Below are 19573 nucleotides of genomic sequence, written 5' to 3' on the forward strand. Positions count from 1 at the left end.
GCAAACCCAGTGCAGGGCTAGATCCCAGGACCCTGGAATCACGATCTGAGCCAAAGGCAGACACTTAACCGACTGAGCCTCCCAGGCACCCTTAATCCTTTAAAGTTCATTACTAGGGTGCTTTATATGTTTTAAGGCCTTTTTGTAAGCTGTGACCCAAGAATGTAACCCTCCTTTTCAACCCATGCCTGGTCTCCCATCTTTCCTATTAGTTTTCTCAGCTGATCACAGAAACCTGACAACTTTTTCTGGCTCTATGCTGCACAGGCATGGATTTTCCTGGATTACGTGCATCGTGCATCGTAGTGATGTTTGATTCAATACCATTCTTACATTTTGCTCTTTGTTTCTCTTTCAGCAAATGTTCATTCAGCTAAAGCCCATTGAAATCTGACAAGGTGTCAAGTACTGTGCTAGCTGTTGTGGATACAAAATGAATAAAACACTGTTTCCACCTAGAAAGCAAAGGCAGCATGTAAACATGTATATAGTAGCGCTGGGTGATAAGTATCATACTGTGTTGTGAAGAAAAACCAACTTCCTCTGGGGAATTTAATAAAAGGTTTCCTAGGAAGTGACATTTCCTAAGTCTTGAAACGCAAGTAGGAATTTGCCAATCAGAGGACAGGGGTGAGAAGGAGAGTAAGGGGAGAATATGGCATCCATCTATGAGTAAAGGGCATCCAGTGTGCAGAGGCTCTGAAATAATTGAGGGCGAAGATCCCGATGTGTTTGAGGGTGGTCTGACAGTTCCGTATGGTTCCATGTGTAGATTGAGCGGCAGGGATCATATTGAGAGGGACTTCGAAGAGAAAATTGAGTTTAATGCTAGAGGCAAGAAGACAAAGAGGAAACTGTTTAAGCCGGGGGAATTTAACAATCAGGTTTGTCTTACAGCTCTACTGTCCTTGATCTAATTATATGGACTCCGCGTTTGTGTTTTGGAGTCTGAAAGGAGTGTGCTCTGCTTGTTTAATTGGAAGTGCTCAGGATAGCTTGTCACCTGAGACAACTCCCCCCACCTCCCCCCCCCCCCCCCAGTATACAAACAGCATGTTTTTAGTATTGCCAGGGCTACACTGATCCCGGCGCCCATGTGTGCTAAAATTCACTTACTCTTTTTATTATTCCCACCCTGTCCTCAAAAATGTTGCTTCTCTCTTGGCCAGGGTTGGACACATTCTGACAGCTTTTGTGTCTTTGAACCCCATTTTTCTGTTTTGACGCTGCCTGTCTTCACTTATGCTGACCTGGTCTTTAAATGTATTGTGGACATTTTGTTTTCATCCTACCCTATGTCTTGATCACTCAGAGACAACCACCTACAATAACCACGCCCACTCATGCAAGTGCTGAACAAGGACGTTTGTCCCGCCCGGCGTGCCGTCCCAGCGGTGGCAGCGCGCAGGCGCAGTTCCCGCCTCCCAGCGGCGTGTTTCTCTTTCCGGGAATTCCCTGTAGCTTGGCGGGTGGACGCGGTTTCTTCCTATTCCGCCTCTGGCAGAGGCACACACTGTTCTTCGGTCCTTTGCACCGCAGGCGCCTAGCTCCCGGGCAGCTGCTCCGGTCTGCTCGCCTCCACCCGCAACAGATCCATGGCGGAACGTGGGGAACTCGATCTGACCGGCGCCAAACAGAACACCGGAGTGTGGCTGGTCAAGGTGTGTTCGCGCGGCTCCGGCTTGCGCTCCTTTTACTTAAAGTAGTGACTTGAGACTCCCACTCCGTAAGCCTTTTAAAGTTCTCTATGGCTGTCTCGTGAGAGCTACACATATCTTCAGAGGCAGGAGTCGTGCAGACTAATTTGCAGGTGAGGCAGTTAGTTGAGGGACGCAGTCTTTGAGACAATGAAGAGTCCGAACCTGCCTGGAACGGATTTCTTTGCCCACCATGTGTGGTTTTTCTGGGGTCCAGTGCTCATGTTCTCCGACTTGAGTGGTGTACTTTACCCCAGATTGAAGAATATTTCTGTGTCTCCTTTTGGTGAAAGTGATTTCAGTCGTGAGTCTATATAAGGAAGTTGAGTATCTGCTATCTGTACAATCTTCTCGGCCAGAAAGTAGAACGGGTCCCTCTGTACCCTTAACGTGTTCTTTTAGGTTGATGGCTCTTATTGGAGTTCTCAGGATAGCTGAGAGAGCTCTGAACTCGCGGAAGGAGAGGCCATTGAACTGGAGTGTTCTTTTTAGAGTGTTTTTTTGGAAAGGCAGCAATCTTGATTAGCCCTGAGTGAGCACAGTATTTTGTGTTCTACTTTTTCATATCAAGGAGTGTTGTCTCTTAGGGGAGTTTCATGAGACATATTTATGTTCAGAATGTGATTATGTCAGTCTTTGAACTAGGACCTTTGGTTTATTTATTTATTTATTTTTCACTTATCACATGGCTGAGTTCTCATTAGTTAAATCTGGGGGGCGCTTTCTGTCCACCTTTCTAAAAAAGGTCCCTTATGATCAGTTGCTGTCATCTCAAACTTGTATTATATTTTCAAAGCACTTGCTTCAGTCTAAAGTGATTGTATGTTCATGTGTTTAGTGTTGGTTACCTCCTTCTTTCTAGTGTGGGTGCACTCACATTCTGTGAGAATGGGATCCTTGCCTGTCCCAACCAGAATTGTGTTTGACACGTGATAATTGGTCACCAGATATGGAATGAATGAATGACCTCTTATTTATTATTCTTCAACCCCAGCTTTACTCTCTGGCACTCATTTGACTTCTCAAGGCTGTATCAGTATGACCTAACACGCTGGGGTAAATTTCTCCTAAGGCATTTCTTCTATTGCGTGCCAAGTGGAGGAGAATCATTAAGGAGAATTCCTTTGCAGATTGAAAGAGCTTGAAAAAGTGGTGGAACTTGAGATGATGCATTAATTCTTGAAGCACAATAAATGCTCAGTAAATATTGTATGCCGTACACAGTTGGGTGGGTGGACAGAGGCATTAGCATAGTATATTATGGAGAGTGGAAAAGAAATGGAAGACTGAAAATGCATATTAACATGGTGTATCCTGGAAAACAAAGGAGATTATTATGCTTAGAGCAGAGGGTTTGTGTAAAAAAAAGTTTGGGACCATATACTAATATTATCATATTATGAAATGGTGATGTCTTAACTTTAGTCTGCATCAAGTGAGGGTTTTGAGTAAGGCAAGGATGCAAATAATTCAAGGGGGGAAAAAAAGCTAGAGAGGAAGATAACCAGAGTCAAAACTGGAAAATTATCACGGTATCATAGGATGTGATAATGAAGTCTGGCGGGGAGGGGGTTAGGGAAACTTTTTCAGGGAAAGTTGTCAGGATTTGGTGACTATGTGAGAGTGTGAAAGAATATAACCTAAAATGAAATCAAAAAATAAAATGAAGTTAAAATTTTTAGTGTTCTCTCATGTGTGGGTATTTGAAGACATTTTATCTCTTTGAAAAGAACTAAAGCCGATGACTTGTTCTCGTTTTGTAAAGGTAGTTGTTAGACTATTTACTGTTTACATTATCACTGTTTCTTCTTACCAGCCTTGGCATAGAGTATATCTTCTTTTTCTAATCTTAAGTATTATCAGAAAGAACAACAACAAAAAAAGCACATGCTCACAGATAGATCTTTCCAGGGTTTGAAAGGATGTTCTTGCCAGTTCTTGTTCTTTGACAAATTTATCTCTGAAAGATGACAAGAATTGCTAGCAAATACTTTCTGCCCTAAAGTCCATTCCTGTTCTTTACTTATTTGACAACTTCTGTTTCTGCTTCATTAGAGACCCAGTAGACTATGGGGTTTGATTTGCATAGCTGTCAGGTAACTTGAACTTGCTTCATTTGAAGTGGACTTAGTATCCAGTGTGATTTTCATGCCCATACGGGAGCATAATTGGATTTTCATCTCTGAATTATAGGAACAAATTATAGGACATCAAATTGTAATAGTCAATTTTTGGCTTTCTTTGCATGATATTAAGCTATAATATATTAGAAAGTATGTCTTTGTTCTTATACAGGCAGAATTTTTGAATTACGTACTGATTTCACAACTTTTCTCTATCTGTTCGTCTTTCCCAGTGTAGGAGCTACCTGGGTGGCTCAGTCGGATAAGCATATGCCTTTGGCTCAGGTCATGATCCAAATCCTGGAATCGAGCCCATGTCAGGCTCCTTGCTCAGTGGGGAGCCTGCATTGTCCCTCTGCCTGCGGCTCCCCTGGCTTTTGCTGTCTTGTCTCTCTGTCAAATAAATAGATAAATAAATCTTTAAATAAAAAAAATTTAAAAAGGAGACCGCCCCCAGAACACCCCAAATTTCTCATTATAAATAATACTTTGAGTTCTGTTCTTTGAGGATCATTTGCTGTAAATATATGTAAATTTCTTCTTAAAGAATCTCAAAGTTTATGGGCCATCTTGTACATATTGTATTAATTCCATCACTAGAAAGTATAAAACAGAAATACAGTAAGGTATAATATACATGTAAGATCGCTGAGCATTTGAGCGGGAAACTAGTTGTTTTTCTGGCTGGAACAGGGAAGATTTCATAGAGAAGCTGACATTTAAGAAGATCTTATGGAGTTGATTAGTTAGGAAAAAACTTCCCAGAAGGGCTGGGGAGAACTAGAGGATTCAGAAAAAAGCAAATATAGAAGATTCTATCTTGGAATATCCTGTACTGTTCTGGCTTAATAAAATGCCGTTTCTGAGGTTTTGAGTATCTTAAATCTATAAGAGGTTGATGATCCAAATAAGCTTTAAAAAAAAATTATTTATTTATTTGACAGATCACAAGTAGGCAGAGGCAGAGGGAAAAGCAGGCGCCCCGCTGAGCAGAGATCCCGATTAGGGGCTCGATCCCAGGACCTTGAGATCATGACCTGAGGCGAAGGCAGAGGCTTAACTCACTGAGCCATCCAGGTGCCCTCAAATAAGTTTTGATAGGTAATAGACGTGGTTGGATTTAACTTTATGATGGGTACCATGTGCTAAAATGTAAAGTCACAGTTTTTAACCTTGTTACAGAGCTAGTACTTAACAGTTTGCATTACCTATTCTGTTGCTCAGTCTATGCCACTTTACATTGCCAACTAGTCACACTATTACTACCCAGTTTATAACAAATCATGGTTTAAAAATTGTAGAATATTTAAAAATATTTTAGCATAGTTCTGTTGTATGGCTCCCATTATTTAGACTTCTGGAAAAATCATCTTGTTACGGCTGGCTGGAGGGTAAGGTACATACATGATGGGGAAGAGGAGGAGATAAAGTTAGGAAGGTTATTAGGAGTGGTGGGATTTTTGTAAGTAATGAGTAGTATAGTGAGGCTTGAATTATAACAAATGCTACCTCCTTTTGGGGAAAGAATAGTGGAGGTTTTTTGTTTGTTTGTTTGTTTGTTTGTTTTTTAAGATTTTATTTATTTATTTGAGAGAGAGAGAAAGAGAGAACACGAGCAGGGGGAAGGGCAGAGGGAGAAGCAGGCTCCCGGCTGAGCAGGGAGCCTGATAGGGGACTCTATCCCAGGACTCTGGGATCATGACCTGAGCTGAAGGCACACACTTAACTGACTGAGTCACCCAGGCATCCCCAAGTGGAGGTATTAAGAAGGCCTGAATAGGTCTAAGCAGCAGCTTTCTAGCCCCCAGAAAGTTGTTTCTAACTCAGTCAGCTTTCCTCTTCTAGGCATTTTGACTAATGCTTATTGGAGGAAAGGATCAAGAAAGACAAAAAAGGAACTTAGTTTTCATATGTACCAAGTATTTTATACAAAGCAAACCTATGAAGTAGATACTAAATATCTGCATTTTCCAGATGATGAAATTGAGGCTTGGGGAGGTTATCTTAGCCAAGTAAGGAACAGTGTTTCAAATTTAGGTCTGTTTGGCTACATAGCTCATGCCAAGAGTAGGAAATGTCTTTTTACCAGCTTAGGTCTCTTTCATGAGTTATCTCCCTGGGGAATAGAGGTGTGGGAGGACTTCATTGCCGCCTTTGTTTCTTTGAGAGAGAGAGAAAGCACATGTGAGAGGGAGGGGTCGAGGGAGAGGGAGAGGGAGAAGTAGACTCTGATGAGCAGGGAGCCCAATGCGGGACTCAGCCTCAGGACCCTGAGATGACATGAGTGGAAGGCAGATGTTAACCGACTGAGCTACTCAGGCGCTCCTGGGGACTTCATTTTTGTGACCTTGGATCTCGTCAGTTCCGTGTGGTGATCTTCAAGAACACATGGGAATAAAAGCTCCGTGTCACAGACAAGGCTTCCCAGGAAGCTGATTCTGAGATGATTAGGTTTAGATTATTAGGGAGTGTTCCTGGGATCATCGCCTGTGGAAGGAAGAAGACTTAAACAGGATTGGTAAGTGGGTATGATGCAGTCTCACGGAAAGCTGAGGATGATTCCACAGGGAGTCTTCCAGGTGTCCTGATTTGGGGTGAGGTATACCCTATGTTGACCTGTCATTGTATGTGGTTTGCCCTAGAAAGAGTGTGATCTTGTCCAGAAGAAAAAAGAAAAGGGGCGCCTGGGTGGCTCAGTAGGTTGAGCCCCTGCCTTTGGCTGAGATCACGATCTCAGGGCCCTGGGATCCAGCCCGGCATCAGGCTCTCTGCTCAGCAGGGAGCCTGTTTCCCCCTCTCTCTCCCTGCCTCTCTGCCTACTTGTGATCTCTCTCTCTTTCTCTCTCTCTCAAATAAATAAATAAAATCTTAAAAAAAAAAAAAGAGGGAAGGAAGGAGCCAGTTCCCACATCACCTCTCTTCAGCTAAGTCAATGCCAAAGAGGGGCTAACAGCAAAGGGCTCTCTGTGGCCACACTCCCAGCAGCTGGGAGAAAAAGGCCTTCAGTCCTAAAGGGGGACATGGATGTCACATCACAGTGTCCATTACAGTGCCCTTAATGTGCTTGTATTCTGGGAGAAACAGGATTTGGAGACTAGTAGTTACGGAACTAGATATTTGCTGAAGCAAAGTTAGCACAAGAAGTTCAGGGGAGTAACATCTATACATATCATCTTAGCACCTTAGCTTCAGAGTCATGGTTGACCTTACTGCTCTGCCTGCCGTGTATGAATGGGTGTGTGGACTGATTCATCCCACAAGCTTTCAGTGATTGCCAGTCATTGTGCCAGGCTCTGAGTATGTTACGCTGAGTCGAAACAGACATGGCCCTGTCTCTGTGAACTGGGATTTATAGTTTACCACAGGAGATAGGCATCCATTAAATATTAGTTCTAATGAAAGCAGTTACAGACTTATCTCTCTGGACACTGAAGCCAGGAATAGTCTTCTGTCAGTGTGGATAATGAATTTGACCTAGTCTAGAGGGTCAAGGGAAGTTTCCCTGCGAAAGTAATGCTTAAGTGAGTCATTTTCTGTTACTGTCTTTGGAAATCTGAGAAGACATCCCCTGTTGTACCTAATATCTTGTATCCATCTGATCTTCTTTAATGAATATGGAGACAGTGGAAACAACACATATCTCACAAGTGACGTGTTCACATGAGTGTTTTGGGAAATTTTACTAAGAGTAGAATTCAGGTGTTCTTATAAAAAGTAATTATGTGAGGAGATACACAGTTACTACAGTCAAGCTATTTCACTATGTATATCAGATCATCTTGTTGTATACCTTAAGTATATACAACTTGATTAAAAAATAAAAGAAAACATTTCAATTAAAAATATCAGTCATTCAAAATAGTATTTTGGAGGCTTGGGACCATAAATGCTATTAGTTTTTCTTCCTCATTTCCCTCCCTTTTTTCAGACTTAATGCTAATGGGCTGGAACTTCTGGGAAACTCACTTCCATAAGCTTTTGGTATAGAGAGTTATATGTATATGATTGACATACTGTCCTAAATGTATTCAGTTTTTCATTGAAAGAGTATAGCATTTTGGCAACCTTTTGAATTAAATAAGCTGGTAGGCTTCCCTGGGAATTTACAAGTTTATTATAATGATGATAATGCAGTATGAGTTCCAAACTTATTTATATCAATTAACTTCTAGAGCATAGTCTTTTTTTTGGTAAGTTTTCAGTTGCTTGTGTTAGGTACAACTTATTGTAGTGAATTTGATTATTAAATTTGTTTTAGTGTAGACTTCACTTTGAACTTCTGGTTGTTTGATGGCTTTAATTGTCATCTCTAGTAGTTTGATCAGAGACTCTTTTGACTTGCTTAATGTAGTGAAGAAGTGTGATCTTCTCAAGAGTTCAGTGGTCCAGAATATTCTTGTCTCTCCCTTATCTTAATAGCATCTCCAGGAACTAGCAGTAAGTGGATAGAGGCAGACTGGAAAATGATGCTCTCCACTCTTGGCATTTTCTTCCTTCCCCCTTGAGGTAGGTCTCTGAAATAAGGTTTTTCTCTGGGAATGCAGTGAGGTTTATTAAAATTAAATTCTGTATCCTGGATGTATCCCAATAATGTCATCATTGTTATTACATTAACATTAGCTAATGTTTCCTCAGTATCCAGTCATTAAAATAGCTGCTCCTGCTATGTGCCAGGCTATTCTAGATGGGCTAGGGATATGGCAGTAAACAAAACAGACAAAAAAACCTGCCTTTTGCAGCTCACATTCTAATGGGGAAGGAGGATAGACAGTAAACTAACATATTTATAGCCCATGGTAAGTGCTCTGAAGAAACATGAATCAGGTCAAATGTGTAGTAAGTAGCTGGGGATGCTGTTTTATTTTTATTTTTTTAAAAAAGATTTTATTTATTTATTTGACAGAGCAGCAGAGGGAGAGGGAGAAGCAGGCTCCCTACTGAGCAGGGAGCCTGATGCAGAGCTCAATCCCAAGACCCTGGAATCATGACCTGAGCCAAACTCAGTCTCTTAACCAGCTGAGCCACCCAGGCGCCCTGGGGATGCTCTCTTAATTAGGATGGGGGAAGGGCCTCACTGATAAGGTGGTGTGTGATCAGAGACCTAAAGGATATTATGGGGGCATGCGTTCCAGATATCTGGGGCGAAGAGTATTCCAGAGAGAAGTAACAGCAATTCAAAGGCCCTCAGATATGAGGTGCTGGGAATGTTCTCAGAGTCAAATGAGTGAGAGAAAGTAGTAGGAGATGAGGCCATGGGCTAGCAGGGGGCTTGAAACACGTAAGACATCATAGAATTTTTACTCAGAGTGACCTGGAGAGGGAGTAGTCCTAGAGCAGCAACATGGCGTGGTGATTATGGAGCTGGACTGCCTACGTTAGAATCCTGGCTTCATCACTAGTAATTGTGAGACCTTAGGGAAATAACTTTTTGGTCTCATTTTTTTTAATCTGCAAAAATGGGGTAATAGTAGGGAAGCCTGGGTGACTCTGTTGAGCATCTGTCTCTTGGTTTTGGCTCAATCACAATCTCCTGGTTGTGGGATCCAGCCCTGCATTGGGCTCTGTACACAGTGCGGAGTCTGTTTTAGATTTTCTCTTCCTCTCTCAAATAAATAAAACCTTTAAAAAACTGAGATAATAATAGAGTTGTTAAGAGGATTAAGTGAAGTAACGTCTATAAAGTGATCAGAAAAGTACCTGGCTTGTAGTAAGCACTATGTAGATGTCTATGAAGTAAATCGAAAGGCTTTGAGCAGAATAGTATTAGTTGACTTCTGTTTTACGATGATGACTCTGGCTGCTCTCTTGAGAATAAACTGGACGTGGACAAGAGTGGAAGTTAGGAAATCTGGAGGCTATTACAATTATACAAAAGATGATGGTGGGTTGGGCTAGGATGGTAACCCTGGAATGGGTGAGAAGGGGTGGAGTCCTGCTATAATTTGAAGTTGTTGCTCATAGGATATATCAGATGGTTGGATGTGGAATTGAGATAAAAGTAGCTATTCAGGGTAACTGCACAAAGTTTCAGACTGAGTACCTGGAAAAATGGAGTTGACTTTTACTGAGCTATGGAAAATTGTGGGAGGAACAGGTTATGAGGGAGAAATTAGAGTTTTGGTATGGATATTTTAAGTTTTAAATGTCCACTGAATATTCAGATGGAGAGCTTAAGTAGGCAATTAGTTATATAAGTTGGAACTTAAGGGGAGTTGCTGTAAATTTTAAGGGGACTTGCTCTAAATTTGGGAGTTGTTATTATACAGTATTTAAAGTCATGAGGCTGGATGAGAGTACATAAGATTGAGTGCAGGTAGAGGAGAGAAGAGGTCTGAAGACTGAAACCAGAACCCTCTGCAGGTGAGAGGCTGGGAAGGTGAGCATCTAGATGTGTGGGGACCATAAAGGAGAATCCAGAGAACTATGAGGAAAATCAAGAGAGATTGTGGTAACTTGAAGCCAAGTGAAGGAAGTGTTTGAAGGAGAAGCAAACAGTTCTCAAATATTGTTGATAGGTATGGAAGATGAGACTGTACATTGGCTTGGCAGTGTGGAGATACTTGGTAACTAGGTCATCATTTTTAGTGGAGTAGTAGAGAGGAAGCCCTGTCTAGAGTAAAACAAAATGGCAGAAGAGGAACTGTAGTCAGGCAGCAGGGACAGCTTTCAAAAAGCTTTGCTGAGGGGCACCTGGGTGGCTCAGTGGGTTAAACCTCTGCCTTCCGCTCATGTCATGATCTTAGGGTCCTGGGATTGAGCCCCACATTAGGCTCTCCGCTCAGCAGAAAGCCTGCTTCCCCTCTCTCTGCCTCTCTGCCTACTTGTGATTTTTGTCAATAAGTAAATAAAAAAAAAAAATCTTAAAAAAAAAGCTTTGCTGAAAAGAGAGGTGGAAAAATGGGACAGTGTGTGTAAAGAGTTATAGACTCTGCTCTTACTAGGTGTGTAACCTTGGGCAAATTTGCTAATTTTCATGTGCCTCAGTTTACTCATTTGCAAACTGGAGGAAATAACAAGATTGTGTGAAGATAAAGTGGTTAATACATTTAAAACATTGGAAGAGTGCTTGTCACTTAATGTATTAGTTATCTCTTCCTATATAACCACAGACTTAGAGGCTTAAAACAACATACATTTATTATTTCATGGTTTTGGTGGATCAGGAGCCCTGACATGGCTTAATGGGGTCTCCTGCTTCAGAGTCTCTCACAGGTTACAGTTAAGGTGTCAGCCAGGGCTGAATTCTCATATGAAGTTGTGAGTAGGGAGAGAATGTTTCCAAGCGTGTGGGGTTGGCCGATTGCAGTTCCTCAAGGTTATTGGACCCAGGGCCTAGGCTTCCTACCTGCCTACTTACTGGAGCCTGTCCTTAGTTTCTTGCCACCTGGGCCTCCCCAGCATGACAGCTCACTTCATCAAAGTGTGCAGACTGAAAAAACAAGAGAAACAAGGTACAAGTTTCTGTCTTATGTAACCTAATCACAGAAGTAACATCCCATGTGGAGAAAAGGAACCCTCTTGCACTGTTGGTGGGAAGGCAGACTCGTGCAGCCACTATGGAAAGAAAACAGCATGGTGGTTCCTCAGAAAGTTGAAAGTAGAGCTACCCTTTGATCCAGGAATCACACTACTGGGTATTTACCCAAACAATGAAAAAACACTAATTCAGAGGGATATATGCACCCCATGTTTGTAGTAGCATTATTTATACTAGCCAAGATACGGAAACAGCCCAAATGTCTATCAGTTGATGAATGGATAAAGAAGATGTGGTGTGTGAACACACACACACACACACACACACACCACACGGGAATATTATTTAGCCATAAAAAAGAATGATATCTTGCCATTTACGGCAACATGGACAGAACTAGAGTGTTAGTGCTAAGTGAAATAAGTCAGAGAAAGACAAATACCTTATGATATCAGTCATATGTGGAATTAAAACAAAACAAAACAAGTGAACAAAGGTGGGGGAAGAGAAATAAACCCAGAAACAGACTTTTATCTATAGAGAACAAACTGATGGTTACCAGAGGGGAGGTGAATGGGGGGAATGGGTGAAATAGGTGATGGGGATTAAGGAGTGCACATGTTGTGTGATGAGCACTGGGTAATGAAAATAAAAACTTTAAAAAAAAAAAAAAGAAAAGATGGGGCACCTGGGTGGCTCAGTATGTTAAGTGTCTGCCTTTGGGTCGGGTTATGATCCCAGGGTCCTTGGATGGAACCCCACCCACATCGGGCTCCCTGCTCAGCAGGCAGTCTGCTTCTCCCTCTCCCTCTCCATCTTTGTGCACGCATGCTCTCCTCTCTCTCTCTCAAATAAATAAAGAAATAAATCTTAAAAAAAAAAAAAAAAGAAAATGGGGTACCTGGCTGTCTCAGTCAGTAGAGCATGTGACTCTTGATCTCACAGTTGTAAGTTCATGCCACATGTTGGGTGTGGAAGCCATTGGACAAATTTTGTAGCCAAAAAATAAAAATAAACAAATGAATCATAGCCATAGGAGAAGGGGAGTAACATCCCATCACCTTTGCCATGTTGTATTGATGAGGAGCAAGTCACAGATCTCCTTCTCAAGAAGAGGTGATTACACAATGCTGTGAATATCAGGAGGTGAGGATCATTGGGAGCCATTTTAAGAGTGTTCCTGCCGCATGTAGTGAACACGGTAGTGTTGGTGGTCATCATCATGGTCATCATTCTGATGGGGGAATGATTAAGTAGATAAGAGGAGAAAAATGATAGGATTGAAGAAAAGATGTCCTTGGTTAGACTACAGGGGAAGAAATTCAGTGCACAGTGAAGGGACTGACCATTGTTCATCTATTGTTTTTAGAGGAAGTCAGAGTAAAAGGCCTCAGCTGTGGCTACATGGTAGCTGTAGAGGTTCTCTTAATCCTTGTTCCCTAGATAAGTTAGGTTATCAGCACAGAAAGAGAAGGGAGGGAGGGATGCTACTGTTGGCTTGAGAAGTGAAGAGAACTTGTGATTTAGCTGTAGCGGTAGAATAGATTGTTTAGGGAGATGGAGTTCAATTGCCAAGAATCTTGAAGGGCTTACTTGATGTTAGTAGCCATATATTTCAAGTGAGACTAGTTAGCATCATTGTGAATTTTTCTGCAGCTGCTCAGGTACAGTGTGGAGAAGTAAAACAATCAAATCACACCAATTAATTAAGTACCAGTAGAGATTTGCTTTAATCGGGATTAAGGTTCTGCCGGGCCAGCATGATGGAGGTAGGAGCAAGGGAATGACTGATGTGAAGACGAGACATACAGAGCTAGGGAAAAGTGCAGAGATGTTAGAGTCAGTGATTTGAAGGGATGGAAAAACTGTTGAAGTACTGAGGAGAGAGCCAGGAAGTTAGTGGTTAGTGTGATTGCTTGAAATACGAATTACGGAAGGGATACCACTACTGACAGGGAGAAAGTCTTGTGGTGTCTATATGTGTAGAGGACCCATTTGAACCAGTTACTTGGAATATGATGAAGAAAAGACACCATATTTCTCCTAGGGGCTTTATTAGGGAATATGACTAATGTTCAGTAATTTTGGTGTAAAGTATGCATACATAATTGAAGAAACACCATTAGAATTTTCCTTTAAACCTTTTATTCGTGATTTTTTACTATATCTAAACAAAGCAGTGCCATTTGACTGATAATCAAGTGGTTCTTTTTGCAAATGAAATCTGGTAAATAGAATTTTTTTTTTCTTTCCAGCTTTGGAAGCTCTGTCTTAGTTCTGCACTGATGTTCGTGTTATCATTGCAAGATTGCTGGGGGAAATAGTAGTGACACATGACACTCATTGAGTACTTGCCATATGTGAGGTTTTATGCTTCCTGCTTTGTATGCAGTATCTCATTCCTCACAATAGGCTAACATTGAAGGTGTGTGCTGATTCCACAGTTCAGACTGCCTCTTAGAAGAAAGATTCAGCATGTAGTCTCTTAACCTTTTGGGAAATTAAAATCCTTCTGGTTATACATATCTAGTTACCCAGATTGCCTGGTTCCATCATTTACACATTATATAATCTTGGCTAATTTATATAATCCCCGGGTATCCCAGATTCATAATCTGTAAAATGAGGTAATAAACAGTACCTACCTCATAGAGATGTGAGGATTAAATGTGTAAATACATGGAAACTCATAACAGTGTCAGGAAAGTAGTACTACATAAATGTTAGCTATGATATTTAATCATTTATTTCAGCAGATCTTTTATCATTGGTCAGAGTTATTGTCTTACAGTAAAACTTGACTTTGAAATCTTCTTAAACTTTGTGGTATCTCTAAATAATATGTTAGAGTATTCTACTCCTCTGAGAAACCTCTTCTAGTAGCCTTTCTCATGTCTGAACTTTCACTGGACTTGTTTGGGAACATAAGTTAACGCTTTGTTAAGGTATTTGACTAGTGTTAATATTGGGTCACCAGCTTGATTGACTTTAAGATCTTTGAAATTTAAAATGATTTCTTAGTATCCCTTATAGTGCAAAATATATAATGGAAGGCTGATACTCAATGATCAGATACTTACTATAGACAGGAAGTAAAATAGAAGCAGTATATCATTTTATGTTTAAGAAGTTTGTTAGCATCTAAAGCATAGTCTTACTAGTGTTTTATTTATTTTTTTTAGGTTCCTAAATATTTGTCACAGCAATGGGCTAAAGCCCCTGGAAGAGGTGAAGTTGGGAAACTGCGGATTGCCAAGTAAGTTATTTCTGTATTTTTGACATCTTAAAAAGCTGTTTTTTGAAATTTTTGTAGGTCCTTTAAAGTGTAATAACAGTTCTTTTTTGGATAGAGAATGTCCCTGGAAAAGGAGAAGTAATGAGCATGCTAAGACATGTCAAGAGATGGTTAGGTGCACTCTAAGGAGTTATGTGTGCACATGCATGTTTGTGCATATGCATATAGATATGTGTGCATGCACAGACACACACACACACACACACACACACACACACACACCCTCTAGTGATCGGTGTAAATATAAAGTTAGGTTTATTGGCCGTGAAGCAGCACAGTATGTAGTTCCTTCATCCCTCCATCATCTCCACATCTTCTGAAGAGGTATGCTGGGGTTGGGTGTAACTGGATGCACCCCATTAAGTGCTTTATTAGAAAGGTTTTTGTCATTGTCCCACCATGCCTACCTGTAGATGCGTTGGAAAAGCATAGGGAACACGTGGTAAGCAGTGTAATGGTGTAGTTTCCTGGTTGAAAAAATGGTCTTGTTAGGAAAGGAAGCCTCCAAAGCTCACTTGGTATCAGCCAGATACATTCCACTCTGTCCATTCGTTCTTAACCCAGCTGTAATCAAATTTTCACGCATGCTACTCCATTGAAATAGCTCTAATTTGTCATCACTGTCTTCCTCTTTATAAGTTAACTTTTGTTTCGTAACAGCAGCCCAAAATTTAGTGGCTTAGAACAAAAACCATTTTATTTGTTTATTTTTCTGTGGGGAAGTTCCGTTTGGGGCTGACCTGACTGGTCTTCCTGGTTAGAATGGCCTCACTCATGTATCTAGTAGTTGGCTTGCTATCAGCTGGGGCAGGGGCCGTGTATGTTTCATTTCCAGCATGCTCGTTCGCATGATGGTGAAAGTGTGCTCATGGTTGCCAAGTCCTACTAAGGATGCAACTCATGCAGCCAAGCCCAGATTCAAGCAGGATGCAATAGACCCCACTCTTGGTGGGAGTCACTGCAAAGGATTTCTAGTCCTTTTTTGCAGTCTGGCACATCCACATTCCTAAATCTGAGTCATCTACCAGCTTTCCTAATTGTCCTTCAACAGACTTTGACATAGTAATCATTCCTTTCCTCAAACCCTTTTTCATTTCACTTCTGGGACCCTACTCTCTTGATTATCTTCCCTAGTAGGCTGTTCTTTCTCAGTCTTTTGCTGGCTCCTTCTCATCTTCTGAGTCTCTACATGTTATCTGACCCCAGGATTTTCTTTCTAATTCTTTTTTCTTTCTTACTTACCTTTGTTCTGACATATCTTTTAACTCTTCATTTTGTTTGAACAAAATATTGATTGGAAACAGTCATGCTTTTATATCCAAAGTTCTGAAGTTAGGTGGGGACAAGTAATATCTTATCCTCTCAGGAAATGACTACATGTTGAATAGCAGTACCAGGTTTGAATTCAGGACTTTGAGTGGTAAGAAAACTCCAGAAGGTTTCCATTCCAGCTCTGTCACTTACTATCAGTGAGATTTTGTACAGGTCACTTCATCTTTTGAATTTTAGGTTCCTTATCCCCAAAGTTGCCTATTTTGGAGGCCTTTTTTGTGAATCCAGTGAGATAATATGGAAATGGTTGCCATTTATTAGTATATTTAACTTTTAAAATAAACCAATTTCTGGTAAGTTGTAGATAAATCACATTTTCTTGTGAGTTGTCATACTTTTATTGAAAGAAAAAAGGAATGCACACTTTGCATACTTTTAAATCTGTGATCTTTTTTCTTTTTTAATGCAGATAATTAATACTTTTTCTCTTGTGGATTCAGAATTCCTTATAATTGGTTTTACTGAAAATGGGAGTCACTATCAAGATAAAATCTCAGCTATGTACATCACTGAAAAAAGGCAGACTACAGGAAGAACGCATTTAAGTGATGGACCATGTGGTTTTATGTAGTAACTAGACTAGAACTCCAGACCTGGGTTCTAGTCCTAAGTGGCTCTTGAAAGTTCTTTGGCCTTTGCTCTCTAAGCCTTAGCTTTCTTGTTTGTAAAATGTGGAAAATAATGCCTCACTAACCATAGAGTATTTATGAGACAAAGGAAATAGCTTAGGGTTTGTTTAAATGCGTGGTAAACTCAGATGTTGTCCTTTTTCTGCCGTAAACATTGCATTCCTCAAAATCTCTGTATGAGGGAAATACCTAGTTGAGGACTGTGAAATCTTTTTTTTTTTTTTTTTTCTTTTTTGGTGTGGGAAGACAGGGCTAGCATGGGGAATAGGGTAAAAGCTGAGGTTCAGGGAAACCTGCAAGCCTTTTGATCCCTAGAGTAGAACGAAGACAGCATGCTAAATAAGCAGCCGTGGGTATGCCACAGAATCTTTCTTCATCAGCCTTTGCTGGGTAGAAAATTTCAAGCTCTTTTTCTTCCTTATTTGAAGCAGATGGTTTACACAGTTGCATCTGATATTGGGTGGCCAGCCCCTTAGGTTTGCCTGGACAGGCCCCCTTTACATATTTCCCTGTGCAGTTATTACTCGTGTCCCCTCTTTCACGCTCTAGAGTATCCTGATTGTGACAGTAAGCTGTTTGCATTTAATGTTGTCAGGTGTGCATGTATTCTTTATGTTAAGGTAAAAGATCTAGCAGATTTTCTACCTAACATGATAAGGCTCTGTAGCACAATGGATAGTGCATTGGACTTCTAACATGATACATAACCAGTCTTGTCTTACAGATCTAGATCCTTTTAATGATGAGAACAGATTCATAATAACTAGTACCCTAAGATTGCAATGGAAATGCTTAAAAACAGCATATTCCATAGTAGGTCTCCTGGCTTGCTATCTTGTTTGTGCTATTAATTCTTTCAGTTTTCATTCCTTTTTTTTTTTTTTTTTAAAGCTTATTCATTTTACTAATCTCTACACCCAACATGGTGGTCAAACTCACAACCCTGAGATCAAGAGTTACATGCTCTTCTGACTGAATCAGCAGGCGCCCCAGTTTTCATTCCTTTTACTGACTTACTAAATTCACTATTAAGCAAGTGTAGGATGATAAGGAATGGCTTTTCAGTCCATGTGATGAGGTTATCAAGATTTTATTTGATTTCAAGCTAAATATGAGTCATCAGAGTTATGTGGCTATAAACAAAAGATTCCATTAATAGATGTTTGTTGCTTAGAATGAAGTGGGATGATAATCCCACTCTTTTCTTTCCCAGTTCCTGTATGGTGCAAACATTATGTTCAGTTCTTAGTGCTATACTTAAAGACAAATAAGTCTATGCTGTGCTATAGACAAATAAGTTCATAACTTATTTGATGTACTGATGGACTTATTTTGCTTAGCATCCTAGTCCCTTTAGTAGAGTGAGACTAGGATAAAGAGAAAACTAAAAAGCTCAGTGCCCTGTAAGGAGTATTTGAAGGTACTATGGCTGTTGAGAGAAGCCTTAAGGCATACCAGGTAAAACCATCTTCAGTTTTTTTTTTTTTTTTAAGCAAGATTTAGCCCGCTCTTTTTTTTTTTTTTAAGATTTTATTTATTTATTTGACAGAGAGAGAGATCACAAGTAGGCAAAGAGGCAGACGGGGGCAGGGGAAGCAAGCTCCCTGCATAGCAGAGAGCCTGATGTGGGCCTCAATCCCACGACCCTGAGATCATGACTTGAGCCAAAGGCAGAGGCTTAACCCACTGAGCCACCCAGGCGCCCCATCTTCAAATATTTTTAAGGCTAGGAAATACATAATCAACTATTGATTTTTAGAGGCAGATTAACCAGTTTATGGATTATCTATATGGCAAAAGAATGTATATTTGGGTAAAACATGAAAACAGTTAAGGTTTTTAAAAGCCGGGGTAGCATACTGGTTATGAGTATGGACTCAGGAGTCATTCAGCTCTGGACTTGTCCAGACCTTGTCGCTTACTAGTTATGCGATTTTAGGTGAGTTGCTTTTCCTCTCTGTTTCCTCATCTGTTGAAAGGAATTGGTATTAATACTTCTTGGGTTCAATGCATGTAAAATGGTCAGTAGTGTTCACCTACTGTCATGCCACAAACTGCACAGTATAGACCATTGGCCCTGCATTATGTCTGATGTGGATTGGGGATGGGCCTCCCTTCCCCAGCACATCTCCCAAAGATAGTAGCAGCTTGCTGAGCATTGGGCCAGAAGCTAGGAAGATCTACCTCGTGTGGTTGTTCATTCCAACAGAGATAGGGCTGTGGAGTAGAGAAATTGGGAGAGGCAGAGGAGGGGGAGAAAACATGCAGCTGAGAGTGCAGCTTTCCCCAAATTTGGTGCTGTTTATACCTGGAAAAAGGACAGTTAGCCTTTTTTAGCAGCTGGTAACATTTGGGCCATTTTTCTTACAGTTTATGTAATGTTTCTAAATCATTGTACTTGGATTACTTTTATCCCTTTGGATATCTGATGTGTACTGCATTTTAGTTAGCTTATAGTTTTGCTTTAGCTTGTTTCATTTCCCCCCATCCGCAATCCCCTAAGTTGTTTAGGTTTTAAAACCAGCCTTCTGGGGCACCTGGGTGACCCAGTCGGTTAAGCATCTGCCTTCAGCTCAGATCATGGTCTCAGGGGTCCTGGGTTGGAGTCCCGCATCGGGCTCCCTTCTTATCAAGCAGTCTGCTTCTCTCTCTTCCTCTGTCCCTTCTTCCCCCTGCTTGTGCCCTCTCTCTCTCTGTCTCTCTTCTTTCTCTCAAATAAATAAAGTCTAACAAAAAAAATAAAAGAACAAAACCTCAAAACAAACAAACAAAAAAAACCCAACTAACTTTCTTTCTTTCTCTTTCTCTCTTTCTTTCTTTCTATTAACATATAATGTATTATTTGTTTCAAGAGTATGGGTCAGTGATACATCAGTCTTGCACAATTTACAGAGCTCACCATAGCACATACCCTCCCCAGTGTCCATTACGCTGCCACTAGATCCCTCCCACCTCACTTTCATTCCAGTTTGTTTCCTGAGATTAAGAGTCTCTTATGGTTTGTCTCCTGCTCTGGTTTC

General features: G+C 40.8%; 1 protein-coding gene across 1 annotated transcript in view; it reads left to right on the top strand.

Moving 5' to 3' along the window:
• The first annotated feature begins 1440 nt into the window (after positions 1–1440).
• The window catches only part of GTF2F2 (general transcription factor IIF subunit 2), a 155997-nt gene continuing 137864 nt past the window's right edge, over positions 1441–19573 (top strand). Inside the window, exons 1-2 of the mRNA XM_032314486.1 lie at positions 1441–1661; positions 14480–14553. Coding sequence (XP_032170377.1) covers positions 1596–1661; positions 14480–14553 — 140 coding nt within the window. The 5' untranslated portion in view covers positions 1441–1595. The remainder of the gene's footprint in view (positions 1662–14479; positions 14554–19573) is intronic.

Source organism: Mustela erminea, chromosome 15 (genome assembly GCF_009829155.1).
Source record: "Mustela erminea isolate mMusErm1 chromosome 15, mMusErm1.Pri, whole genome shotgun sequence".
Taxonomy (NCBI): domain Eukaryota; kingdom Metazoa; phylum Chordata; class Mammalia; order Carnivora; family Mustelidae; genus Mustela; species Mustela erminea.